The sequence below is a fragment of the Papilio polytes genome, unplaced genomic scaffold, assembly GCF_000836215.1.
Source record: "Papilio polytes unplaced genomic scaffold, Ppol_1.0 DF823991.1, whole genome shotgun sequence".
Taxonomy (NCBI): domain Eukaryota; kingdom Metazoa; phylum Arthropoda; class Insecta; order Lepidoptera; family Papilionidae; genus Papilio; species Papilio polytes.
In genome coordinates, this window is record NW_013525213.1 from 2,473,641 (window position 1) to 2,501,619 (window position 27,979).

The window sequence follows — 27,979 nt, forward strand, 5'->3', positions numbered from 1 at the left end:
GAAGCTTACACTTAGGGGTGACTAGGCCATAGTCAACTACTTGCCCACTGCGGATAGAATTCACACATTTTGAATTTCTTCGCACATCTGTAATTGCATCACGATGTTTACCTTCACCGTAATAACAGAGAGTACGTAGAAAATCGAAAAATCAAAAAAACAAATACAGGAAACAATACAACCAAGGTATTGTAGATTAAAGTAGCACCTGAATCAGTGAATCTCGTCAGCAAACGTCATATAAATTTAATCTTCGTTTAAAAATACATACGAATAACTGGATACGTGTAGAAAAGTAACAAAAAAACACGCACCGCAGTAATCAGCGTTACATTAAGGTGAATAAAAATGCAAATCAACGCTCCACGGAATCGAACTCGGGACTGATTTACGACGGGTACGTGACCCGGTGAATGCACCGCCCAGCCTATAGGCCCACGGGTAATAGTGGATCGGGAATAAATCCAAGGGGGAGGGGGTGTCGTAAAAAGCCCGTCGACAGAAATGGCGGAAAGACGGCAGTAAAGTATTTTTAAGAGCATTATAAAATGGCAAATCGATGTTCGAGAAATAACATTTCTGATGAAGACATACGAAGTCTCGATTTTGATTTGATTTTAATACAAAATTTAATACATTTCATACTTTCATCTAGAACTTTTTTAATTAGTAGAATCGTAAAGAAAATTATTTAGAAATTCACATACATAAATATCTACAGATATTAAATTGATTGTGTCAAAAATTACAAAAAAAAAGTTAATCACGGCAGAAAATCTAATTTTCTTTTCGTAACAATCTCTTTATTCATTAATTCTAAAACGTACGTATGTCAACGTTATAAGATCTGACCATACATAATTATTATAACAAAACACAATTATCTATCTACTTGATATAAAAAAACAAACTACCCCTTGAAACATTAACATTACACCGTTAGTAAAATACATTTAAAACATTGTACAGTATAATTAAAACATTGCTTTAAAAAAAACAATTAAAATAAAAAGAATTTAATCCTTGTTCCATTGTTTAAAGTGATTATACAGAAACACACACATCGAATCACCGCGCATGTGTTGCCGACACACCAACACGCAGCTTAATCCGACAAGCTTTCTAAAGCCATGGATTCTTTAAGCTCGCAGTACAAAGCTGTGCAGCGTGCTTTGGCTTCACCGACACACTAATGTTGGGTTATTTCCAGCTTAGCATTACGAAAGCTTTTAATTCGAAGCTAAGATGCTGTGCTTGTCTTTGCAGTGTTGTATACACATAATATAATTGGAGTGTCTATTTGTTTCAAAAGAAAAATTCCAGATTTCGGGAAGAGGATGTGTTTGCGTTGCTGATAACGAAAATCGCATTTAAAAAAAATTGTCATGGTAATTTCCGAAACGGCTGGGCCGTTTACGACCGGACTTTCACTGAAGGGTAGCTGACATAGACGGGCATATTAGAGGCTACTTTTTTAACCTTAATGCATGGACGAAGTCGCGGGCGACAGCTAGTATTAATCCGCTTACACGAAGAAAATTCTCCACGTAACTTTGTGCTTAATGTGCAAAGATTATGAAATTCCACTATCGTATACTTATCTCGCTTTCAATATATTTAACAGTTATAAATTGTTTACTTTACTATCTAATAAGTCCAATTTATTTATACATTTACACTATTCTTTACATTAGCGACGTTTCAAAACGTTGAGTCAGCTTTGGAGTCCAATTATGAGGCTAAGACAAGTACTTTGCAACTTTTGTCAGGCCTCAAGTAAAATAAACTAGAATTTTAGATAAATAAATAAAAAAAGCCTTTTATTCCATGCCCTTTAAAGTTTACAAAAAAATAGAAGATTACATAGATATAGAATTTTAGATAGAAACATTATAAAACTTAGAATAAATACATTCGAAACAATAACATAGGTACATTGTAACTTAGTTCTATAGTATACTTGTGAAGCATGTAATAAGCTTAGATTAAGTTGTATTTGATTCGTTAGCATCGTAGCGTAATAATAGACAACTGGAGCCTTTATAACATCCCTTTTTAAAACGAGATTATATCCAGATTTTGTACTTCAATAAATAACCAATTAAACTACTAATTTACCTATTTTTCTACCAACAAAGTTATAATTGTCAACAATTTCCTTCGTATTTGTCTTTCAAACAATAAATTTCCGCATAATGTTACGATTTAATGTTACAACTATGTTTTCGATTTACTTATGACTAAATTAAAGCTGACAACAAATTATTTGACAACCGTGACATTTCCTCTCGTTTTGTTAAAGTAGTAATATTTAAAAAAATTGATATGACGGCTTATTAATCCCGTATAAAACTGCTCGTTTATCAGCTACCTCACACTCCAAGGCTATAAACAGTTACAAAGTAACGACGTTAAACATTTATTTATAAACCCACCGAAGGAATAAAACTTTTAATCACTCCCAAAGCGCTCAATAACCATGAATTAAACTCAACGGAGCGTCATTACAGCGTCTTACTGCCGGCCGCGGAGCCGTCGGAGGAGCCCTAAAGCACAATAAATACGCACCCAGGCCGTGCCCGTCCATCATTTGGACATTAACACCCGCTCGTAATCAACTACACCTATAAACCATTACTCTAACTTAAATAAACTACTGGTGCAACCGCGACAACAAAAACATATTTTAACTCTGCATTTAATAATAATTAAAGCTTTTAAATAGTAATTGTAGAATAAAATTATTTTAATTAAATAGAACCGTTTAACACGCGGACACGATTGCCGATCGATAATAAACGGCAATATTTAGAAGAAAGGGACTTACCTTTGGCACATGTAAACAAATGGATGCAGGCCAACAAGAAAATCCAGTTACCGACTCCAAAGCGATACATCCCTGTCCGACACATGATTCAGTACACTACAACAACACTACACTATAATTTTTAATTCATAGTTATCACATTTTCACTTAAAATTCCACAAATATTGTATAATTCGTTGATCGAAACAACGCAGATATCAAACCGAATAATCCGCCATGTTCAGGCAGGCACTGCTCACTGCTGCGTTCGAAAACCCGGCTCAAACTCAATATCGAAAGGTCAACGTTCGTGAGGGATTGAAGTGAAGTTGTCCCTTCTGCAACGCAAGTTAGGGATGCTGAGGACAAAAAAAAATATCTATGGATGTTACTAAATATAGACACCTTTAAAATCTGTGTCACCAATTTCAATGAAATATCGTGAATGTTTTTTGTTGTTTTTTTATCATTTTCTTACATTTTGAACTTCCGTTAAGAATTTTATTTAAATTTACCCTAATAAATGTTTTGTTATCACTACAATATAGGAATAATAAAAAAATTCATTGTTAATTAAAAATCTTTTTTATAATTAAAATCCAAATTAAACATTTTCGCTTGTTTTTGTTTTCTCAAGGAAATTAAGAATGCATTCTTGTTTTCTTGACAATGACAGTGACCTGACATGACACTGACATTTATGTGACACCGATGTAAAGCTCGTAACCACAACTAGTGTTGCCAATGCTATGGGAATTGCCGTGTTTTTCGGCTTTCCGGCCATCAAATTACAAATCTACGGAGTACGGCCCACCGTAGCTGATACTGTGGCTTTTCGAAAATTTACAATGATTCATTGATTTTCTTTAATTAGCTCATTTTTAAATAGCTTTTAAATTAAAAATAAAAAGGTATCGATCATTAACAATGATTTGTACCAGAGAAAATGAAATTTAAACAAGTTGTTTTCGATTCCATAAAACAAACAAAGGATCATTTTAACACAGTTTATTGATATTAACGACTTTAAAGTAGCTAATGCTGAATAGTTTTCCTTTTTTACTGGTGTACAAATGCGACTTTTTTATACGATGTACATGGCTGGGTAAAAAATATTCATTGGCAACATTTTACAGCAAATGTTAAAATGTTTATAAAATCATTAAATATTGAATTAAACTAAATTCGAGTTTCATTTTTATTTAAAATGGAACTCATATATTCGATGAGTCGGCCGCCTTTAAGATACGAACCGCCACATTACGAGAAGTATGTTAGATTACAAAACAAGTAATATATTGTAGGCAGTGAATTAAAGTGTAGTATTTTCCAGTCATGCAGATCCAGACACAGTGAAGCCGATTTGCACGATATCATCGTGTAATATTATTGCTTTTTCATCAGCAACAGAGGTACTAGACGTGTGTGGTAGCACGTGGAGTGGTCACGTCTATGTTTGTGACATAGACACACCATGGGAAAGTTATAAAGTGGCCAACACTACTCATCCTGTAAGCATTTCAAACAGTTACTTGTGTGTGATCATCCAAATGATATATATATAAATAATGCCCGAGTGTGAGAATATTATTTTATTATGGATTTCCAGGTGACCGCTCTGGAATGGGACGCAGAAGGGAAGCTGTTGCTTGTAGGGACAGTAGTTGGTGATGTGTCTGTTTTTGCTCAGTATGATTATTTGCTTAATCATTGGACTCCTCTCTATTCTGCCAGCTTTCCAGGTGTTTATTCTTAACTAACTTCTGTTGGTCCAAATTAAAAAAAATAGCTATTGGCTGTATTACTGTATTGATGTAGCATTTCAATGCTGAAAGAATTGTAACTGTCCCATAGTTTTTGAGTTTATTCATTACTATCTTTTGCCCAAGTGACTCCATCTGTGTAGAATTAAAAAAAATACTACGAAACATGGCCTATGTTACTCACTGACAACATAGCTTTTTAATAGAGAAAGAATTGTTAAAAACGGCCCAGTTTTTGAGTTGTTTCATTACAAACAAACAAATATTTCTACTTTATTATATTAGTATGAATAATTTATACTATTTGATACATTTCTAACTAAATTAATTTTTTTATTTGAATCTATAACCTGCAGTTTATAAGTAATGTGCTTAACCACTGGGCCAAGTGTATAAACCTAGTAAGAGGCTTTCATTCTGTTATTGAATTCTCAGGTGAAAACATAATAAAAGCTGTATTTTTCCACAATGGTAGAAAAGTTATTGCACTTGAGAAGAAACCTGATACACCAATCAGTGATAGAATACAAATGATACGATCGGTACCAACTCTGAAAGGCTTCGGGTGAGTCAAAATCACTAGAAATTACTAGAAATTTATGCGGAGAAACACAATGGCCTATGTTAATGACACTGTTTTAATATAAATATCTTGATGCCTTCACATATTGGTAAAGATATTCAAAGCTATGTGTGAAGTCAACAAACCAGCACTTGGCCAGTTTGGTTGTCTATGGCCTAGCCACCCCTTATAAGGATAGGCTCCGAGTCCCTCAGTGGAGATAGATATCTCACATAGATATGTGCAGTGGTCTCTTCCATGGCCTATTCTGATGACCATTTGTTTGTAACCTTACATTATTATAAAGAAATTTATTTACACCAGTGGTATAGCATGCGAAGGAGCTTGTATAATAACGGCTACGGGGTTAGTGGGTGCGTTGACCCCCGCCCCGGATTCCAACATGGCCCTCGTCGCTTCAGACTGCCTCCGCTCACCCAGGGATCACATCGCTACTGCCTCATTTGCACATAAGAGTAAGTGTTACTCAAACTGTCGCCGGTGACTGTCCGCGATGTTAACAATTAAATAGGAAATACCCTTAGTCTTATAAAAGTTAATTATAATATTTAGGGCCACAATTCTTGTAAATTGTCAGATAACAATCCAATGTAGAAAATATCGGATTTTGGTACTCTCTGACAGTGACGTCACTTTTAAGCAATCTGAGCCTCTATCAGTCAGTGGTGGGACAGGCATTTAGAGTGTATATGATCTTGTGTTAGACGGCAGTATCCTGATAGCGGCGGCGTGGCGCGGCAACGGGAAGCGCGGGGTGCGGTGCGCGGCGTGCGCTGTATTCCGCCCCCCCGGCGCACGCGCAGTCCCCGTACAAATCACCTTACAACCCCTACCTACGGTATATCTACTCGACAGTGATTCTGGTTTGTATACATTTTCATACAGTGTTAACTAAATGTGCTTGTAAATTGTTTTTTTTTGTACTGTACTATCTACGTCTGTTTGGTAGGGAAGGGGAATGACGACGAGCTGTCCTCCCCTAGCTTAGATCATTGACTGACGATGCCATGACCTCTTCATTCTATAATACAGAAAAAGCTAGCAATGAAAAATGTATTAACAAAAGTATTTAAAAATTGAGTAATCGAAAAGTGGTTTCAGTTAGAGCGCCAATAGCCTAATGGTTTGTGGTATGGACTACTATCTTGCGGTCGAGTGTTCAAATTCCGCCATTCGACTGTTGTAAACTATATCCTAGCACAAGCCTAGAGCTTAGTTGGAATGGTTAAAGGAAATATTAGTAAATTAACACAAATCTACTAATAATTAAAAAAAAGGTTTAATTATTTTATTAAATTGATTTATTTGAGTCTTTTACAATGTTGGTATTATTTCAGTGTCCATAACATGGTGTCTCCGGGAGGATACAGATTCGTTACTGATCGCTGGCTCAACTCTCACCTTGTGGAAGTTGACAGAGCGCTCCTATCCTGTACATAAATTGCTCTGTAAAGGTAACTAGCTTTTATCCGCGACGCCGTCCGCGTGGAAAGCAAAAGTGAGTAGCCCATGTGTTCTTCCAGACTGTCCTCTACATGTATGCCAAATTTCATAAATTTCCGTTCAGCAGTTTAGGCTACAAACAAACATCCATCTAAACTTACGTATTTATAATATTAGTAAGAGAAGGTAGACCCTGACTAGGAATATAGAAAATCTGTACAGGTGTACATCTTCATACGTGAATTAAAACTAAATCTAGGACTTTAGATTGTATTTTAAATGCTAAATTTTTTCTTCATTGCTTTTTAGGTCCTGTCCAAGGTAACACTACACCCGGCGGAGGTCCTAAAGCACCAACAGACTGTTTTAACACTGTGGTAAGAATTATTCTTATTTTTTCGACAAAAAAAGACCAATTTTTAAGAAATTTGTCTGTTATTTCTACTTTAATGTCTACTAAAACTACTAAGCCTAAAGGATAGGAAGAAGTAAATTTGAGGGAAGGGGAAAACCTGGGTCTGGGCGTCCCTCCGTCTATTAAAAAAGAATTATCTGCTTTTCTGTCAGCTGTTGCTTTACTATTCATGTATTCAAGCGATTATTTTGCCACTTTATATGAAAAATAATAACTGTTGGCAGGTGTGGCAGCAGACGGCGGTGTGGGGGGCGGAGGGCGGGGCGAGGCACGTGGCCAGCGCGCGGCTGCCGCTGGCCACGCCCCACGTGCTGCTGGCCACGCCCACCTCGCTGCACCTCCTCAACAGGGACAACCAGCACTACGTCAGTCACCTAACAATATACTACCTGTTTGTAACCTAAGAAACATAAAATAATCAAATATAGCCTATGTTACTTGCAGATATATTACCTTTCTAATGGTGAAAGAATTTTTAAAATCGGTCCAGTGGTTTTTACGTGAATCAAATACATACAAAAATGCAAAAATACAAATCTTTCCTCTTTATAATATTAGTATAGATAGGCCTAATTTTAGTCCCTTTCCCTTTCCACTCTTTTCTTAAAAGGAAAGGATGTAAAAGAAAAGTGTACTTGACGGTGGAGGAGACGCATATGAAGGGGAAATGTCCTCTTTATGTGCGTCTCCTCCGTCAATGAAGGGTAGGCAGCGCTGCAATTGCGGATGTTTATGGGCAGCGGTCGCTTGCCATTTCGGTGGATTCAGGCCACTTGTTCATTTAACACCTTATATTATTAAAAAAACTATATTTTACTAAGTAGCTGTTCTCATGCGGCTTTATCCGCAAAACATAAAAACTTTAATTTATTTAAATTTGCCAAATTCTCTCTAATGTTGGCAGCCCTTTCCCACTTGAAGGTTTCTTTGCAATGTATTTACCCCCTAATTTTAATAGCATCAATATATGTTCGGTACAGATCGTATGCGGTCATACGAACATAATTTTGTATTTCGCGCTCCGGGTTTAGTGCGGGTAAGCGCGCTTATTTTATTTTTCTCGCACGGGCGGGTAGAAGAATAAACCCTCTCCACTACGGACGGGCGCGGGGCCTGCGGAGAGGGGTGCGAGAAAAAGGTCGGAATCGAGCAGCCAAGCGGAACGGTCGCGAACACTTGTGCGGATTAGAGTTGCTCTTCTGATAACGCGGAGACACAACAGGTGTGTCGATTTCGGTAGCGAACGGGGTCGCTAAATTCGGTTTCGCGTTCGAAATTGCTGATACATCTTCAGGCAGCATCGCTGGGCCTATAGACTTGACTGAACCAGACTGACTCGATTGACATTGACTGAGACAAGGCACCTGCAGGAGGTGACGCAAATTCATCGAGCTGGTGAGTACCATTTCCCCATTACGTTTACAATATTATGCCCTCCGGTGCAATCGTAGTTCAAGGGTAGGTTGTGCCGCGGGACCCGAACCCGTTTGTACGGCACAATATATATAGGCTATAAAGCGTGTCCGAAGTGTAGGGCTTTTTATAAAAAAAATATTCAAAATATGCTGTGATTGTTGACATCCTACATAACAGAATTGTGTTTACGTTTTATAATATTAAAATCGGTTTTAATAAGGGAAATAAAAAAAATCATTAAAAAAACGACTATTACGTAGATTATAATGTTTTTTTTTTTCAGATGTGTACTCGTGTTGTCGACACCGGTCTCGATTCGGACAGCTCAACACCGGCTAAGAAAACTAAATACGGAGAATTTGTGGTAAGTTTAAAACAACTATTCTGGTCCTTTTCAAGCATGATAATAAAATCAATATGAATACGTAGCTTGTGTGTACTAGGATTTTTTTGCACCATTTTTCAATGAATCCAGAAACAGAACACGGAGTTTTACAGACTAGAGAAATAAAAAATCATGTACTTAATATTATACTCGGTCACAACTAAAAAACTTAATCTAGATCTAAAACTAGGATGAAATATAAAAAAAAACACAAATATCATTAGTTAGCCATCTGATTCCAGCTAGCAGGACTACTGCTTAATGCATGTCTTCTATGTGGTCTTGGTATTGACGGCGAGCCCCACAGTACGAGTATGTTAAAGCGGGCTCTACCATTGTTAAATTGACTTTTTCAGAATCTTTTTTTAAGTGTTCTCATACATTTACTTTGTCATTATTCCTCTGTACATCATCATCATCATCACCAGCTCACTATATGTCCCCAGAGGGGCTCGAAGCTTTTTTTTTCTCACTAGGAAATGCTTTTACGCATCCCCCCCCCCCCGTTGCCAGGGGGTATGTTAGACTCGTCGGCCAAGAAAGAAGACGTGGCTGGAATACCCACTAAAAACCCAGCGATGTTCCTCCTGTCTGCCGATGGCTGGGTCACGGTAACACTCTTCCACGACCCAGCCTGCGCCGTCCGCAATAGCGGATCCACTTTAAGGGGGGAATGGGCCCCCATCCTTCTTGCAAGGGGCTCGAAGCCTTCCAACCACGCTGGCGAAGTGCGGGTTCCTCTATGCGAGGTGTTTTTTTTGTCCAGTCGTGGGAGGGCTCTGTGCGCGCGAGCCTGTCGTGCGTGGACGTGTCGCAGCTGGGCGCGGTGTGCGCCGCAATCGACACGCACTCGCAGCTCTACCTATTCAAACTGTCGCCCGCCGCTGATATACGTATGTACCATTTTTTTATATTATAAACGAACAAAAGGCCTAATTTACAGCAAATTTACAGCATTAGTTGATCTTTCAACTTGCAATGTACCTGCAACTTCTTTGTTAGGTTTTTTGTTATAATATAAAGTGGCAAACGAGCAAGCGGCCTGAATCCACCGAAATGGAAAGCGACCACTGCCCATAAACATCCGAAATTGCTGATGCGTTCCCTACCCTGCATTGACGGAATACGCACATAAAAAGGACATTTCCCCTTCCTATGCGTCTCTACCGTCAAATCCACTTTTCCTTCCCATCCTTTTCTCTTAAGAAAAGGGTGGATAGAGAAAGGGACTAAAATTAGGCCTCCGGCACCACATTCATCAGACTGTACGCGGAATTGCTCCCACTTCACTCCTGTCTTCTCTGTGGTCGCGGTATCGGTGGGGGCGAGTCGACCCATGTGCGAATATGTTAAAGCAGGCTCTACCACTGTCAATATATACGCTTATATTTATACTAGTAATTCCCGTACGGCATCATCCGTATAATAAAAAATGTGTTCTCGTCTACAATTGTGATATTTCCAATTGCTGTCAAAATTCAAATGAACAATTGGCAAGGAAAGGCATCCTTTAATGCTGTTAGCTTGAAGTTTTTTCCAAATTATTTACACCCTAAGTTTAATAAGAGAATTATAAAGAGGTGTGTGTTTACGCTTTATTATATTAGTAGCTAAAAGCTATTTCACCTCCAGCCACTACCCTGTCGGTGCAGCACACTACCCTGCTGCTGGAATACGCGATGGTGTCAGGGTACGATTGCAGCGACGTGCTGATGACTTTGAAAAGCAACATAGTGGAAGCTGTATATGACAGGTAAATTACAAAATTACTACATATCAAAATGTCTACATTTTAAGCTACACTAATATTGAGAATAACGAAATATGTACAAATATAAATCAAGACAAACCTTGGACTATAAGAATCTAAATTAACATAGAACAAGTAATAATGTTATTTGTAGATAATGTAAATATATTTGTGTTACAGACTGACGGAGAACTTCCAGCGCCAGCCGCAGACATTCCAGCAGTATTACTACCACAGCTGGCTCAAGCTGAGAATAGCGCTCTGCGGGTCGGTATCGTCATCATATGTTGCCACCGCCACAATTATAAAGTGTTCACCACAATACAGTTATAAAGTGTTCACCATAAAACCATTATAAATGTTCACCACAACACAGTTATAAAGTGCTCCCACAATAGAATTATAAAGTGTTCACCACAATACAGTTATAAAGTGATCACCACAACATAGTTGTAAAGTAATAACCACAACACAGTTATAAAGTAGTCACCACAACACAATTATAAAGTAGTAACCACAAGACATTTAAAAAGTAATCACCACAAGACATTTATAAAGTAATAACCACAATACATTTACAAAGTAGTCACCACAATAAAATTATAAAGTGTTCACCACAACACAGTTATAAAGTGCTCACCACAATGCAATTATAAAGTAATCACCACGATATATAAAGTATTTATAAAGTAGTAAGCACAATACAGTTGTAAATTAGTCATCAGAACAATTTTTATCTACTCAAGTAGTGATATAATGTGTGTGTGAGTGCGTGAGTGCAGGCTGGTGAGCGGGCTGTGCGGCAGCGGCGCGGCGCTGTGCTCGCAGCAGCTGGCGCTGGCGGGCTGGGCGGCGGTGTGCGCGGCGCTGCGCCCCGACGACAAGACGGAGCCCGCGCTCGCCTCGCTCGCCGTGCACACCGCGCTCGCCTACATGCCTGACGAACATGACGAAAAGGTACACATCTATACAAATGATCACTTTTATGAATACACCGATTGTTTGGATAATAGGCAATATGCATATGTCGCCAAATTGGATTTTTTTTAAGTAAAGAAGTTTAAGTAAAGATTTTTTTTTAAGTAATTCCGCGTTTCATCTATGAGTTTGAAGCCAGAGGCCCAACGTTAATCCCTTTTCCGTCCGCACGTATCCGTTAATGCGAATGTCTATGGGCAGAGGTCGCTTCGCCATTTCGGTGCCGCTTGCTCGTTTGCCACCTTATAATAAAACTAGCTGTTCCCTTGCGGCTTCATCCGCATGAAATTGTGAAAATTTTATTTTAATGTTTACATTTGCCAAATAGCAAATGTCAAAATGACATGACATGACAAACCTTAGAAATCTTGCTTCCTTGATGTTGGCAGCAACTTATGGTCTCTTTCCCACATTAGGGTTTTTATCCAAAATATTTACCCCCTAAGTTTAATGGCGTAAAAATATATAGCCTAAAGCATGACGTAAGTGTAGGGCTTTTTATTAAAAAAAAGAATTATTCAAAAATATGGTGTAATTGCTGACATCTTAGGCAACAAAGAAGTGTGTGTTTATGCTTTATCATTAGTATAGGTAAGTACATTAAGATTTATTGATAATTTCAGAACCTGGTAGCCCTGGAGGCGAAGGCGGAGTCGCTGTGGGAGGGCGTGGTGGGCGCGGCGGGGCCCAACAGCACGTGGAGCATGCTGTGCGGCGTGCAGCCGCTGGGCCGCCCCATGCTGCGCGCGCAGCACGCCGGGCTCACCGCGCTCGCCGCGTTCGCCGCGCTGCCCGCGCCGCACCACCTGCACCACGCCTACAGGTCAACTATACATATTCGATTTTTTTGCTTTAACTACCCGTTATCCCTTTTTTATAACTCACACGAGAAGTAAAAAAAAATTGGAACATTTTAGCTGTAACAATTTTTACACCAACATTTTCCTACATGTTTTTTCAAAAACTGTAGAATAAAAAAAACTTTTCACCTTTCATTTGTTTTTCATGTAAAAAGAACGATTCGAAATAGTCGAGGTCGACGATCTCTAGTAACTTTCATACATAATATACGAATTAAGCGACCGTTACGTGGTACGTTTACTTGTAACTGGAATGAGAAACACAAAAAAGATAATATTTCCCATATGTACCCTTATTTTCGTTAAATCCACACACACACACACATACACACTAAAATGCGACATGTTAATATATTTAGTTCGGATGTATGGTGTGAGGCGGCGGGCGTGGCGGTGCTGCGCAAGTTACTAGTGATATCGCGCGCGTGCGGCCGCGGCGGGGACGCCGTCAGCCGCCTGCTGGCGCGCCTCGCCGCGCTCGGGGGAGCGGCCCCCAAGCCCGACTTCATCGGTGAGAGACACTTCCACTTCACATCGACTTAAAACACTATTCTTGTCAATAAAGTTGCACCCATCGCTATAATGAATCATTGCAACACTGATATTTAATCTACTTTTAAAATTTAATGATTGTAACAATTACTCGAGCGTTTAAGCAGGTTTAAACAGTTGATTTGTCTGACAGTTCGTGGGTTCGAATCCCGCGATATCAATATTCTATTTTTCGATTTTATGTACATAGTTTATTCGACCTTCTTACGGTGAAACATCGTAATGCCTGCACATATCGAAAAAATTAAAAAATATGTGTGAAGTCAACCCGCAGTAGACCATCGTTCCGTTCAGTGGAGATGTATAGTGAACTGGTGATGAACAATTACTATGGAAGCTCACTTCTGACCCTTAAAAGACTGATTTTTCCATAAAATTACAAAATGTGTAAGAGCACCCTTTCCTGTTTTTTATTAAAGGGAAAAATCGTCAAAAAAAAATCAATAAGATGTTTATATTTTTGTGATATGCTCCTTTTTGTTTTCTGACTAGAATCAGCCCAGAATAACATGTAAACAGCCATATTGAAATAAAATCGATAGTTGGTTCCCAAGCGGTTTAAAACCCTGGTATCAAATTTGAAACTTTAGTTATTTAAGTGTTAATATTGTCAAAACTATGTGCCTTAAATAAAGACACTATAGCATCATATTTTGGGTTACCAAATGCTGAATATTGTGTTCGAATGTGTACATTGTATAGAGGAGTGCGCGACGCTGACGGCGCTGCAGCCGGCACGCGTGTGGGACTCACTGCCGCGCTGCGCAGTCAGCGCACCACACGGACAGCCCTGGCCGCTACTAGTCAGTATAACTCCATATCAAAACTATCAACAGCTCGTGACTTATTCTAATATAATAAAGCGTAAACAAACAGTTCTTTGTTATGTAATATATCAGCAATCACAGTATATTACTGAATTACACTTTTTCAACAAAAATCCCTACAATATATGTACAGTATCCAGATAATGTTTGTGCAGTTGGAGTACAGCACAGTGCCGGAGACGCTGCGCTACGTTCCGGAGCCGCCGGCGTATGCGCAGTGCGACGGCACGCCTTCGCTCGCTATGGACTCTATAAGGTGAAAACACTTACCAGTTATCTATTTATCTAAAATAACTCCCATCTTCCTTTAAGGTTCCTTTCATTATGGTTACACTGCATGCATCTCAATCCATTTACACAGTCACACTTAAATTGAATTCTGCGATTTTTGAATAATTGTATTTAATCTCCATTCTCTTATAAATAAATCGTTTTTCCGTTAAAAATTACTCATTTTGATATTTGACAATTGTTAAATGTCAAACTGAATTAATTAGGGATGCGAGTAATTGAATCGGAGTAAATTATCCGATTAAAAAAATCGATTTAAATATTTTGCAACGATGTTAGCGATTTAATGTAATAAATATAATACGTGATATTTTAAAATAAAGCTTCTTTTTTTGCTAGTGATAAGATGTAAATTTAGGACAGTAATGTGGTATTTGAACGTGTGATGTTTGGAAGGTATATGTACCTGGGCGGGGGACGGCACGCGGCGCGCTGGCGGCACTGCGGGCGCTGCGGCGCGCGATCTTTGCCCGCTATGCTGCCCGCGCCGCTGCCCGCAAGGAATTCCCAGCAACGTGCCTACGACGGACGATATCTTGCCGCTTGCCGGTCAGAAAAATAAAAACAATATTTGAAATTGTAAAACTTCAGAAAATTAAACTCCAAAACAGTTTCCTCTAGACTTCGCTAATATCCCAGAATTCGAAATCGTTTAAATATTTTGAATTTTCGTTGTGTGAAAATGTTCCTGAAATAAATTTTTTTTTTTTTCAGATGTGGTGGGAAGTGGACGCTGTACTCGAATACTTGACGTTTCTTTTTTTTCGTTAATACATCTATATCTTCTCTACCATAATGTTGCGGAAATGCACCATACTTAGTTGTATAGGATGTCAACAATCACATGTTTTTGAATAATTCCCTTTTTAATAAAAAGCCCTAAACTTATGACTCGCTTTACGCTATATCTTTTCACGCTATCAAACTTAGGATTTTCTAAAATTGGAAAAACGATCATGCTGGAAAGGGACAGAAAAACGCCAATAGCAGCAGAGAAGCAAGGCAGCCATGGTTACTCAGGACAAAATTGTAGTCAATGTCAAGGACCTTCGCTGTCATTCACGCATTTGAATTTATACATTTGCAAGTGAAATTTTTACGAAATGTAAACAATAAAATACAGTTTTTAAAATGTAATGCGGATGAAGCCGCAAGAACACAGTTAGTTGTATATATATTTAAATATGTTAGTCATAAGTACTTAGCCTTTATTCAGTGTTGCCAAATAAATCGATTCAGTGAATATGTTTGCTAAGAAAATGAATGTGGAGTCTTGTTATTAAATGTTTTGAATTCAGTTTTGTGTTTTTATTTAAAATAACCCGTAACAGCCGTAGCAGAGGTCTGAAATCTAAATGTTAACAATACTAATTTTAAAAATGCTATCAATAATAGGAAACAACACAAGACCATGAAACCATCAGTTACAGCCACTATACATACAACTAAATAAGTGATAGAAATAAGAAAACTACTAGAATAAAATTTGCATTTAAGAATGTAAATTCTGTAAAAGCGGTTTTTACTTTGACCTATTTCTGATATATGAGTTGTTACAGCTGTACGATTTAATCAACTTGAATTATTCAATCTTATTTAATTTCTCACTTTTATAATGTTTTATATAAAAAACATTTTATAATGTTTTGTCGTTTCATTTTTCGACATTCCAAAAATGCATTTACATTTTTTAATATCTGTGCATCGGTTCCACAGGTATCGATTAAATCAACTTTTGCCCTGCGCAGCACAACCGTTTTCTCAACTCGACGTTGCATCACTAGTGTCGTTGCGAGAACATCGAAGAAGCGTTTGGTTGCGACTGCGTTGTTATATTTTATTGAATTTTTAAATATCATCTCGCAACGATCCTTTAGTTGTGTTATACAATTTAATAAATACTTTATTGTTATTAAAATGGCAGACAAGAAAGGTATTTATGAATTTTGATTACATTTTCTCTTTGTTCTTGCTATTACTTCGAAGGTTGACATATGTAACGTCATGGGGCCTTGAAATGCAAGTTTTTTTTACAACAATAAGTTGTTTTGTTGCCCGTAAAATATCAACATTATGTATAAAACCGGGGAATTGATTGTAGGATTGTTGCACATTTTATTTCAAGTTCATTTTACTTCAGTGATGAGATCAATAGTTGTAAATCCAAGATGGATGACATTCTTTTGGTCTTACAAGGGGGGTTTAGAGGAATGTTCTATATTTAGGGTCTTTCTTCATCTTAAAGATGCTTAAGACGTTATATTTAATACTTTAACAATATTAATAATCAATTGAAAGTTCTTAAAACTCAGTTAACCTCCTATGATACAATTTATCTTAAAATTGTAATTTTTGATCACAGATGGTCATCTTTGAAAATATTCACAAAGTATCTCGAGTAAAATAACTAATAACTATTCTGCATATTTGATTTTATATGCAGTACACTAGTTTGCAAAAGTATTATATATTTTTAACTAATAAAGTAAGTAGTACTAAGTAACAAAAACTAGAAAGTACATTCATAATCATTAATTGTCTTAGTAATGTGTTAAAATTCGATATTTTTATCGTAAAAGCTTTAATATGCAATCAATAAGTATCAAAAAAGAATTATATTGTTGTTAAATGAAGGTATTTCAACAATTTCTAAGTATTTAAACTGAAATCCAGGAACTGCTAATCATAATTGTATTTAAAAAATCTAGGCCTTTTTCATTGTATCACTTTAAGATGTTAAAGCAATTTGTGCTTGTGGCAGTCAACATTTTCAAAAAGACAACAGTTTGATTAGAATTTGCTGTACATTTTCTGTATTCCACATTAATAGACAGAAAAAATTGGACTTTTTTTATGAATCTGTTGTCCCTACAGAGTCATCAAGTATTAAATGATTTTCTATACATATCTGATTTTTTTATGATGTTTAAATCAGCGCTGGACCATGATCCCACCTGTAAAGTGTTGATAAGGTCAAAGGGTGATAAGTGCAAATTAAATACCAACCATTCACCCTTCTCTTGACGGCACCCACATTATAATTGGATGAAAACACTGACGCCAGCAGCTCAATATTCACTACCTTAATTATATCCTCTTAAAACAAACTCTTCTAGATTTATATTAAATATAACAATGTGGCCTTTATAATGTTACATGTGTCAAATTCTTTTAAATTTATCATAAGCTTGTTAGTTAATGAGAAACAGCCTTGTCTTGCTTGGAAAAATCCAACCATAGACATCGGTCAAAATGGTACTAGAGGACAGTATATTTTTTTACAAGGGATACTAAGGACATGCTGTCCAGGAATATTATTTAGACTTAATGATAATATGATTCCTGCTCCCCTCCACCCTTGGCCCCTACCCTTCCCCACCAGAGCCCCTTCAACAGGAGGCGCTAGAGGTGCGCCGGCAACGACGCGCGGCCGTCGACTAATCGCTACCATGTAATGACACCATATAGACTTTTTCTTTCTTTTTTCTTTTTTTTTGGAAATAGTTAAAGAGAGACCAATATATGATATGTGCGTATCGGCGTGTGGACGATCGTATGTTTAAATTTAATGTAACCCTAATGATAGCTTGATTGTTTAATTCCTTACATTTAATTAAAAAAAAATAATATGAAATATTAAATTACAAGTTTTGTATATCTTTTTAAAGTATAAAAGATAAAGTATAAAGTAACAATCAAGTTGTTATTGAAAAATTGGCAATTGAACATGTTTGAAACCAAAAAAAATATTAGTTTTTTGTTTTTTAAGTAATATTGTATGTAACTTTTCTGGTAGGACTTGGTGTATTTGACTTGAAGCTAAATGGTTGGCTGTATAGTAGATGTTTTTGGCTTGGAATTTTTTGTATAGTATGAAAGTCCTTTCGGATAAGTGAACAAGATTTATCAAACATGTGCTTTTGTCTGTTTTATTAGTTAAAACTAACCGTAAAGGAATAAGTTGTGTAAGTTATAATGTGAATTGTAGTTTTGGTATTGTAAAAAAAATATTTTTTAGAGCATAATAGTTCAGACTTTTGTGTAGCAAAGTTATAGCAAATTTAAATTTAGAGAAAAAGCTACAAGTCACATGTTTAAATAATTTTTTTAATTGTTTTTATGTGTTTTGCTCTTTATGTTCATTATTTTCTATAAATATTTAGTTCACAGCTTATTTTTTTACAATTTCTTTTACACTAATTTTTATTAGTAATATTGACCTTCAAAGACAGTTTTTTTTAAATTATGGTCGGTCAATATTATATTTAAGCTTTTTTGTGCACCAACATTGCAGTAAATATTTTTTTAATTATAATAAAGTTACTGCTATGTTTTCAAGGATACCTATTTCTTTTTTTTTTTTGTTGTAATAGGATCTTTGTTTTTGTTTTGTTCCAGTTATTTAAGATATAATTAAGTGATAAGTAAAAATATGTGGACAAACTTAATTTAGTAGTTTTAAAAAAAAGATAGAGTTACATTTTTTACCATAGGTATAGAAGTTGAGTTGTCCACAACTTTTACTAAAAAATCTAACAATCACGTTTTTGGTTCCATAAATTAGCACAAAATAAATAAATATATGCTGTTATAATCATTATTTATCTATTTTTTACTATGGAATCAATCAGAATTTACAATATTAATATTAAGATCGAGTGTTCTACTAACTAAGAGAATAAAGCAAATGTAGATAAATACTACACCTGGTTTGTTCTGGAAAACCACAACAATCTTTAATTAAAAAAAAAAAAAACTTGTTCCAATTTTTTTTTTTACAAATTGTTTTTGTTTCACAAGTAGATTTTTGTGGTGCATTTTGTGTAATTTAATTTGAGGTGATGGTCAAACAGGTATAGTTTTTATTTTCAAAAACATTGCAAATGAAAACTTTACCGTTTAGTTGTATTTTTAACACAAGTAAGTTACAATTAACATAACAGATTACACAACATGAATGTTTTGTGGTCTGATGCTGACCATTTTACCCTTTCTCTTCATTATTGGATCATTTACTAGCTTTTACTCCCGACTTTCGTGCGGAATTAACTACAAAAATATTTTAATCCTATCTTTAATTACATCAAGGATAGTGTAGCTTCACAATATTGGGTTTTTCAAATGATTTCAGTAGTTTTATGGAATATTCAATAGAAATAAATCCTATATCTTTACAACATAAAGGGTCCATTGGTCATTACTGAGTGTTGCGGGAATGTCATATTTGTTAGTGTGATAGCATAAGGAAGCAATGGTTATTACTTGCATATACAAGTAATCTCCACTGTTATTATCTATTGCTAAACAGAGGCAAGAGATAATTGCATGCATAAGCTTATTTCAAGGACAGGGAAGTATGCAAGTTTATGAGTGACATCAACACAAATAATTCCATCAAACACTTAGTTTTAGGATCACTGAGTTCGAAAAAAATGTTTTTTTTAATAATGCTCGATCAAAAGATTTCTTTTACAGGGATCCTGATTAATTCTAACTTTGTTTAGTTAATATGAAAGTTTGATGTTGTATTAAATTAAAGGAAATATGACAACAAACTGGCCGGTTGCAATATGATAGTTTTTTTTCTATGTGTTTGAATAGAAAAGGATTCCATATTTAAATGGGATACTTTTTTTAAAGTTTAGTTCTTAATGTTTAATGGTGACGGAAGCTACCAGGATTTTTGTGTTCTGTTTGCAACTTCTGAAATGCTGTAATCCATTGTAAGCTATTTTAATTTTGCTGTTAGTGTTTTGTTTTGTCTTTGTCTCTCATACTTGTTTTTAGAGTAATATTTGTTTATGACTAAGGTATGCGAACTGCTGTAGTATATGTTTTGTTTTGTTTGTTTGCACGTTTCTGCGTCCTTCACGCACCCATCATAGATATTTTTCTTTGACTCGCTTTTTGCATAAACGCTTTTCACTTTTACCGCAAAATGTGGATACATCAGGCATATGTGAATATTGATTTTACGAAAAATAAAAACCATAAAATCTTGGTACGAAGTTATTCTTGCTAGCTATTTTAATATAGATACAAATAATGTTTATTTTATTTTTCGATCGATGTTATCAACGTGTAAGACACGATAAGCGACCATTTTTGTGACGGGTCTTTTGAAACTAGCCGGGGCAACATCAAAATAACAAAAAAAAAAAAATTTGTAAAACTTTATTTGAAAAAAATTGTTGCGCCCGTCTAGTGACTCATATGCAGGTTCTATGTGAGATTTTTGTATATTATTGCATGACGTTCCGCTTATGGTTTTCATGCCAAATCAGTAGATTATAATTTATTTAAATGTTACAGTGAACCTGCTTGTGAGAATGAGCTCGAGTTCCATTTATAGTGAGGGGCCTGTCGTTTAATTAATCCGTTCCTCTCCTGACGTGACACGCCCTAACTACGACTGGAACACGATCGCTGACTATAATAGTCTAGATATAACTAATGTCTTTTTTTAAGGTTCCTTTTCGTGTGATGATTGTTTTGTTACCTATGATGTTCAATGAGAAATGATCACACACGACCCGCACCGCACATCGCTTCACTAATCCCGTCTTGTTTTCTCTGTTAGAGAGGCGCGGCCGGGCTGTGTGGTCATTAGTGTAAGGAATGCATTGTAAATAACATTTGGTAGGCGATCAGCACTCGCACACCGTGTTGACTTCGAACCTAACCTACCAAATTAACGTTGCAAGCTGTCGGACCAGTTTAGCACTTTTTAAATCTGTGCCGATGGTAGTGGTCACTGCAGAGGGTTTTTTCAATGTTTTTGGTATATTTAAAGATTTTTTTTTTTTGGAAAAACTCGAGCGGTTCTGTAACGCGTTGTATGGGCATCGCTTGTCGTTAACACCGGCGTTGGCGAAATGTGTAGGACGCGAACTGTCTATGATATTTAACATCAAACGCCTACACTGTGGTAGCGATTTAAAAATGGCGGGTATTTTAAAATTGTTTACAGCTGTCAATGTGTAGTCTATGGTTCCGCCATTTTTGTTCTCTGCCACACCGCTACGTCTAGCGTGAATGAACGGGCTTGGGTTGAGGCGCGCCGCGGCGCTCGCATCGTCAGACAGTCCAGCGCAACCATATCTCGTTATTTCATAAATAAAGAAATAATCAGTACTGTCTAATATTTGATATATGTCTTTTACGAGGGCAACTAAATTACTAAGTAATAAATATTACGTTTAAATATCAAAATCGTTAAATAAATGTGTAAAATAAGCATATAAACATTTGGATGTAATGATAATATTGATAATTATTACTTAGATCATATCTAGCACTGTTAGGAAAACACAGCGGCCCCATTTTACAAACTGCCACTTAGATTCTATTCACTAAACTGTACAATGGCGTAATTGTCGTGTAGTGTTTGCTGTGACTTATTGCTACGAAGCCGGTGCAAGCATTTAAGAATTAAACTTGCACATGTTTCATGGTGATAAATGTTGCCCTCGTAAGAGTGAGATGTGGTTGCGGGGCGTGTCAGGCGGGGTTGGGGGTTGTTCCGGCGTGACTCGGCAAATTGTTGCAGTGACCCCGCCTCTGGGAGCCTACCCGCAGCCTCAGCCACCGCAGGGACCGTTCCTGCCGGCGCCCCCGCATCAGGCCGCACCGCAGTACGGTGGTAAGATAACATTTTAATACCCCATTTAAGATCACTGCAGACTGCGATTTCTGTGATGTAATTTTTATCGTGTAACTATAGCCTGTAAAATTACGTAATCATTACGAAACTATTGTCTCAATCAGGAAGTAGGAAAAAATTATAAATTCTGTCCACTCTAAACTAGATTAGCTTTGAATATCTACTAGTTATACAGTAGAACCTCGATAACTCAAACCTCAGTAACTTAAAAACCTCTATAACTTCAAAAAGTAATATGTTCCCTTCCCATCAGAGCTCAAAACCTCTACAACATAGACCCTTGATAACTTAAAATTTTTCGTGTTTCCCTTAGACTTTAACTTATCGAGGTTCGACTGTAATATAAATGCACTTACTGGCATAGAAACCCGATGTAAGTTTTTTATAATCTCATTTGTAAGAAAACCTTAAGACTGGCTATTCTTGAAGCATAAATCACATTATGCTGTGTCACGGAGTTTCAAGCCGCTCTCAATTGTGATAACCTTACCTTTGTTCTTATAAACCCAATAGTTTAAGACTATTATGTAATTTAAAAATGTTTGCCAACGTTGCCTAGGAAATCCAGTTAGTTGACAAATATATTATACATGCGAAAGTTTAGATGGATGGATGGATGGATGAATGTTTGTTAGAGTTTGTAGCCTTATCGGCTGAACGGATCTGGATGAAATTTGGCATAGATGTAGTGCAGAGTATGGAAGAACACATAGGCTACTCACTTTTTTTTTTTTTAATACCACGCGGACGGAGTCGCGGGCGAAAGCTAGTATATAAGAAAAAATCTTTTCTTACATTCATCCCGAACAAAAGATAAGCGATTGATAATGTTTTACTCTCATAAGGCAATCATAGGTAAATTATTGCTAAAATGGGATATAGATATTAGAAAAGTTCAGAAAAATACAAAAGGCAATCCTCATAGTTATATTTTCATTTAGTACTAATTTCGAAATTTACGTCAAAGGACGTTTGTAGACTAACCTGGTTTACAGTAATCGATTGCTGCGACCTGTTCCGTTTGACCTACATTACTACCATGTAGGTACGCGAGCAACTTTGACCTCTATTTGACATCCAGTCTCGTACCGGTTTGCGTATATTGTTTCCTGGAAGCAGTTTGTCTAGGTTTCCCCGTCTTTAATTTTTATCCTTATCTAAGCCGTGAACACTTAATAATTGCATCTCTTTTCATTCAGTTGTCCTTCTCTGATATTCGTCTTTTGTTTAATTCAACAGGGCGTTTATTCTACTGTTTGAAAGTAATCTTATATTTCATGCTAATATTATAAATGCGAAAGTTTAGATGGATGGATGTTTGTTAGAGTTTGTAGCCTAAACGGATGATCGGATTTTAATGAAATTTTGGATAGATGTAGATGATAGTTTGGACGAACTCATAGGCTACTCGGCTTTTTTTTTAATTCCACGCGAACGGAGTCGCGGGCGAAGGCTAGTTTTTAATAATTACGGCATATTTTTGCGGTCTTATTGATTTAATTATTGGGCTCAGAGATTCTCTCTGCATTGTATTTGACATGTGTGGAATAAGAATAAGAATACTCTTCTCTCCAACGTGCCAACTTAAAACAGCACCGGTTGTAGAACCGCCTTGAGATTTCTACGTCCCCTTTTTACCAGCTTTTTAGTGGAGGCCTAGCACGCTTATCTGGGACTAGTGATCTTTCTGTCTAGCGCTCTTGGTTGCCTAATGCCAGCATACGGGGTAACATGTTTATTATTTTATTCCAGTGGCAGGCGGTGCTCCGTACAGCGTAGCGTTCGGTGGCGCGGGCGCAGGCGCAGGGGGAGTGTACGCGCCGCCCCCATATGACCAGCTCCAGCATCATCAGGCGATACCTGCCCTCAGCCAGCAGTTACCCGTGAGTATTGAATCAAATGACAGATGTGTCACTTCTTCCGTCTCCTCAGTCTTACACCGAACTCAATCGATCTGAGGATCGCTGTCCCTTAAATACATGGTATTTAGATTGTTTAAATTTTATTATTAACTTAACTATTAGTTTTGTATCTTCCCTGGCGTTAGGGTTATCTATATTATAAAGGGGAAAGTGTATTTTTGTATCGAAATAACTCAAAAACTACTGGGCCAATTAAAAAAAACTCACCATTATAAAGCTATGTACTGAGCAACATAGACTATAATTTTTTTTAATTTCACGTTGGCGTAGTTGCGAGTAATACTCTACTAGCTGTTTCTGGATATTTTATCTCCGTGAAATAAATAAAAAAACAGCCTATGTTATTAACTGATAATGTAGCGTTTTAATAGTGAAGGAAATCGGTCCAGTAGTTTTTGAGTTATTTCAATACATACAAAAATACAAATTTTTCCTCTTTATAATATCAGTATAACTAACATCAACTGAAACAATGAGATGCGTTACAAATGCACTGTATTCCATGTTATAACATTATTTGCAAAACAATATAATTTATACTTGCTTTGTTATGCTAATTGTAAGTTTTTTTACGTGACGTCAACTGACTGTATAACCTCCAATCTTGTATAAGTAAATTAAACCGCGTGTTCCAATAATTAACACGACAATAATGTAAGATGCAATTATTTCCATCAATCGAATCGGGATTTTTTTGCCACCGAATTACGCGTGTAGCGGTGTACTTTTGAATCTCTCGAAAGTTTTGTTTTTATAGAAAAATCGCAGTAAACAGAAAACTACTGTTCCACCACAAATCTACTAAATACGTACTTTACGTGACTCCAGTGGCAGATTGCAAAAAACGTAAAAATTCGTTGCCAGCATGCCGAGTGTTAAATAGTATGCAGTTCTTAAAGCAACATTATTGTCTGATAAATTTACGATTTTATTTGAAATATCGTTTCTGAATAAAGTCAAAGCATAAAGGCCAAAGATCAAAACCGTTGAAGGTTAAGATTAAATTTGCAATTTAATAAATACAAAATGACTCGAATAAAAATTTAGGTTTAATTTGTTTGACAAATGCACATTGTAATGTGTATCTTCTATAAAGAAGTAAGAAATAATCTCTTAAAAATCGGTAAATGCATCATGAACCTTTAGAATTTAGGTTTTTCTGATATTTTTAAGCGTCGGTGGCTCAGTGGTTTAAGCACTTGACTTGCAATCCAATGGTCTTGGGTTCGAATCCCGTTGTACCAATGTGATTTTAGATTTTTCATATGTACATAATTTACCCGACGTTCTTACGGTGAAGGAAAACATCGTGATGCAACCTGCACATATCAGCGAAGAAATTCAAAGATATGTGTGAAGTCAACCCGCAGTGGGCCAGCGTGGTTGACTATGGTCTAGTCACCCCTAACTTAGGGTAGGCTCCGAGCCCCTCGGTGGGGACATAGTGAGCTGGTGATGATGATGATATTTTTAGTCATTCATTCAAATTGTTTTAGTATTGTAAAATAGCTTTAATGTTTCTCTCAGATGTACAGTCCAGCGGCGGCGATGTACGCGGCGGCGGCCGGCTACCCCGGGTACATCGGCTACCCCGTGCAGTACTACCCCTACTACCCCGCCGCCATGCAGCCCTCCATACAACCCCTCAGGCCCACCATCATGATACCGGTTAGTCAATATATCTTTAATAGTAAAAAAAAATATATAGAAACAATCTATAATTTATAAACGTTAATAACAATAGAGATATTAGGCATCGAACGTTGTAACACGAAAGTTATTGTTTATTTCTGCTTCTAGAGTCTTTTGTAACAATATTGTAGGTTAGGATTATTTTTGAAGACAAAAATGGCCACCAACTATAAATTACTTTAGGTTTGCAATATTTGAGCACCCATCTAGGAGGAAATCTTGTTAACATTATAAATGCGAATTTTGGTTTTCTAGGTATCTCAAGGATTGTTCTTAAATTTGATGAAAGGTGGAACATAGTCTGGAAGAACACATAGGCTTCTTTTACAAAATAGTGTGTAGTTTAAAAGTTATATGTGAGTTGTGGTCCGCAGAATGGGTTCGAGGCGAGCGGCAGGTTCGAGGGTCTGGCGCAGACGCTGCTGCCGCCCGCGCCGCCCGGCGTGCCGCCCTCGCCCGCGCACCTCGCCGCCCTGCAGCCGCACCAAGTGCTGTCAGTACACGCCTTTATAGCCCCCCCCCCCCACACTTACATACACCTAGCATACAGACTCCAATCACTTAAATAGGCTCCGCCCAAAGCCCCAAACTCTTACCCATACATACCCCTTACATCATTACTAAGTGGTTTTAGTACCTGTAACCCCACGAAGTGCTGTTGCACACGCCCCCACCCGTCCCGCTTATAAAGCCCCGCCCCTTAACATCGGCTCCGCCTCTTTTGTAAAACCAGGTCCAAGTCACCACATCCCGTAGCATAGATTTAAAAGTTGTAGATGCGTTGCCTACCTTTAATTGACAGGGAAGGTCTACAGAATTAAGGAATACATAATAGGGAAAATACTTCTTTTTCCCCATCTTGTTTTTTAAAAAATGGTGGGAATTGAAGCCACGCCCCCTTAAAATACGCTAGTTAAACATGTCACTTGTAAATAAGCTGTGTTTGCTATTCTATTAATTTGTCATGTTTTTTTTATAGGTGGCGTTAAAGTAGTCCCTCAACGAGCAGCGCCGACGGCAGCAGACAAGCGAACAAGCAAACAGCCAGACAACTTGGCTCTAAAGTTATTTATTATATCAAAATGTTTACGGTATGCTTTAAAATTGTATTTAATGATCTAAAAAAAAACTTTTCGATATTTTGACGAATTTAGTCACAAAATAAGTATTAACGTCACAAATTAAATGTATTTCTTAGTGAATAAGTTTTCCAATGCTTCTCTTTAATAGAAAAGCGATTTGTTTTGGATAAAACCTTTAAAGTATTGTAAAGAATTTTATAATGAAAACGGTTACATCGTAGATGTCACAGATGTAACTGTTTTCGTAGTTATTTTAAATGTCTGTTTGTTCGTCGGCGTTAGCCTGATAAATTTAACTGTGATGTCTTGTTAGGGTCCGTTTTCGCAGATTTGAGAGCAGTTTATTAGCTAATTAAATGACCTTATATTGGAAGGTTTAATTTTACTACACAATTATATTGCTTTATTGTGCAAAGTAAAAATAAACCTCATATCAATGGAATAGAGTTAATTTTGTGAAAACTGCACTTAGTCTGTGAGAAGTGACTCTTACTGGTTTTTGTGTTTGCCACTTTGACTGTTTAATATTTAATCTATCGCTCTCTATTTTAGATTTCTCAAAATAATTATATGTCTAATTTGAAATTTAGCATTTTGTTAGCTGAATTTTTTTCATTATTGTTAGTTGTAGTGTGAATTTAAAATAATAAACCGCAGTAATTATAACTACCACACTTAAGCAGTCGCTTAGTGTAGATTAAAACCCAATCAGCACTAAGGACTAGCAGTACATGCATGTTGATGGAAATCCAATACCTGGTTATTAGTCAAATGGTATTTTTGATACTTATATAAATAATTTGCATATCAATGTAAAATTCATCTTTAAAAGAAACTAAATATTAGTAGATTCCACATTTTTTATTAATAAAATAACTCATAGTAAAATAACCTGGTAAATACGATCACAATACGAATTCCCGAAAAATAGGCATTTTTACATTTGTCATATTAACTGTTCTATTTAGATTTTTTACTGTTTTGTACTAAGTTACGTATTGAACATTTTTATAGAATTTTTTTCAAGTTTCAATTTAAATTTATTTATAATTTTGTCATTAATTAAAAGTAATTTTTTTAACTAAGCTATAATACATTCAATCATATAAGTATTGCCTTTTCTGTTATTTAAATGTAGCAAATTATATTAATAGGTGGGCAGAGGTTACAAAAATGTGGCAAACATGAAAACTTTAAATGTATATCGTCAGAATGGTCGATAACTATAGTATTATGCGGCGTGTCCGCTCTACGTTTAGACTACGTTACTCTGTGCTGTCCGGACTGTCTGAAATATAATCTCTGGTCCATAGAACGAGGTCCATATATCTTTATATTACAATTTTAGTAGTTTATTTTCGTTTAAACATTTCAGAGTAGTTTTTTAATATTTAGCTATGATATTGTCTATAATAAAAATCTTGCAATTCAAAGTTTTAAATCTGAATTATTTTTACAAATCTTTTTAATAAAAAGCATAGTTAGTCAGGTCAGTACAGAATAACAAATTTAGTTATGTAATTGAAAATTTAAACAATGAGGTTGTGCGTG

General features: G+C 36.4%; 2 protein-coding genes across 3 annotated transcripts; both read left to right on the forward strand.

The window, feature by feature from the left end:
* The first annotated feature begins 3,917 nt into the window (after positions 1 to 3,917).
* Positions 3,918 to 15,366, forward strand: LOC106101388 (mediator of RNA polymerase II transcription subunit 16). The gene is made up of 20 exons (XM_013280611.1): positions 3,918 to 4,075; positions 4,140 to 4,317; positions 4,416 to 4,548; positions 5,005 to 5,134; positions 5,456 to 5,607; positions 5,857 to 6,015; positions 6,490 to 6,606; positions 6,905 to 6,972; positions 7,235 to 7,375; positions 8,710 to 8,790; positions 9,578 to 9,704; positions 10,444 to 10,564; positions 10,742 to 10,828; positions 11,344 to 11,518; positions 12,163 to 12,362; positions 12,759 to 12,910; positions 13,654 to 13,754; positions 13,934 to 14,034; positions 14,466 to 14,618; positions 14,784 to 15,366. The coding sequence occupies exons 1-20, from the start codon at positions 4,014 to 4,016 to the stop codon at positions 14,818 to 14,820; spliced, it is 2,475 nt and encodes an 824-aa protein (XP_013136065.1). The 5' UTR covers positions 3,918 to 4,013; the 3' UTR covers positions 14,821 to 15,366.
* Positions 15,367 to 15,833: 467 nt separating this feature from the next.
* LOC106101355 (DAZ-associated protein 2-like) lies at positions 15,834 to 27,437 on the forward strand. 2 transcript variants are annotated; one of them, XM_013280537.1, is made up of 6 exons: positions 15,834 to 16,002; positions 21,619 to 21,711; positions 23,485 to 23,615; positions 25,182 to 25,322; positions 25,721 to 25,839; positions 26,326 to 27,437. In XM_013280537.1, exons 1-6 carry the CDS (start codon positions 15,987 to 15,989, stop codon positions 26,333 to 26,335), a joined length of 510 nt encoding a protein of 169 aa, XP_013135991.1. In that variant the 5' UTR covers positions 15,834 to 15,986; the 3' UTR covers positions 26,336 to 27,437. The 2 variants fall into 2 exon arrangements, with proteins under 2 accessions (XP_013135991.1, XP_013135990.1); XM_013280536.1 differs by lacking the exon at positions 15,834 to 16,002 and having other exon boundaries at positions 18,908 to 21,711.
* Positions 27,438 to 27,979: the final 542 nt, after the last annotated feature.

Coding starts and splice junctions, on each gene's coding strand:
- LOC106101388 (XM_013280611.1), top strand. CDS start 4,014: ATGGAACTCATATATTCGATGAGTCGGCCGCCTTTAAGATACGAACCG. Junction 6,607..6,904: donor ACATAAATTGCTCTGTAAAG/GTAACTAGCTTT, acceptor ATTGCTTTTTAG/GTCCTGTCCAAGGTAACACT. Junction 12,911..13,653: donor CCCCAAGCCCGACTTCATCG/GTGAGAGACACT, acceptor TACATTGTATAG/AGGAGTGCGCGACGCTGACG.
- LOC106101355 (XM_013280536.1), top strand. CDS start 21,513: ATGTTTCATGGTGATAAATGTTGCCCTCGTAAGAGTGAGATGTGGTTG. Junction 23,616..25,181: donor CCCTCAGCCAGCAGTTACCC/GTGAGTATTGAA, acceptor TGTTTCTCTCAG/ATGTACAGTCCAGCGGCGGC. Junction 25,323..25,720: donor GGCCCACCATCATGATACCG/GTTAGTCAATAT, acceptor TGTGGTCCGCAG/AATGGGTTCGAGGCGAGCGG.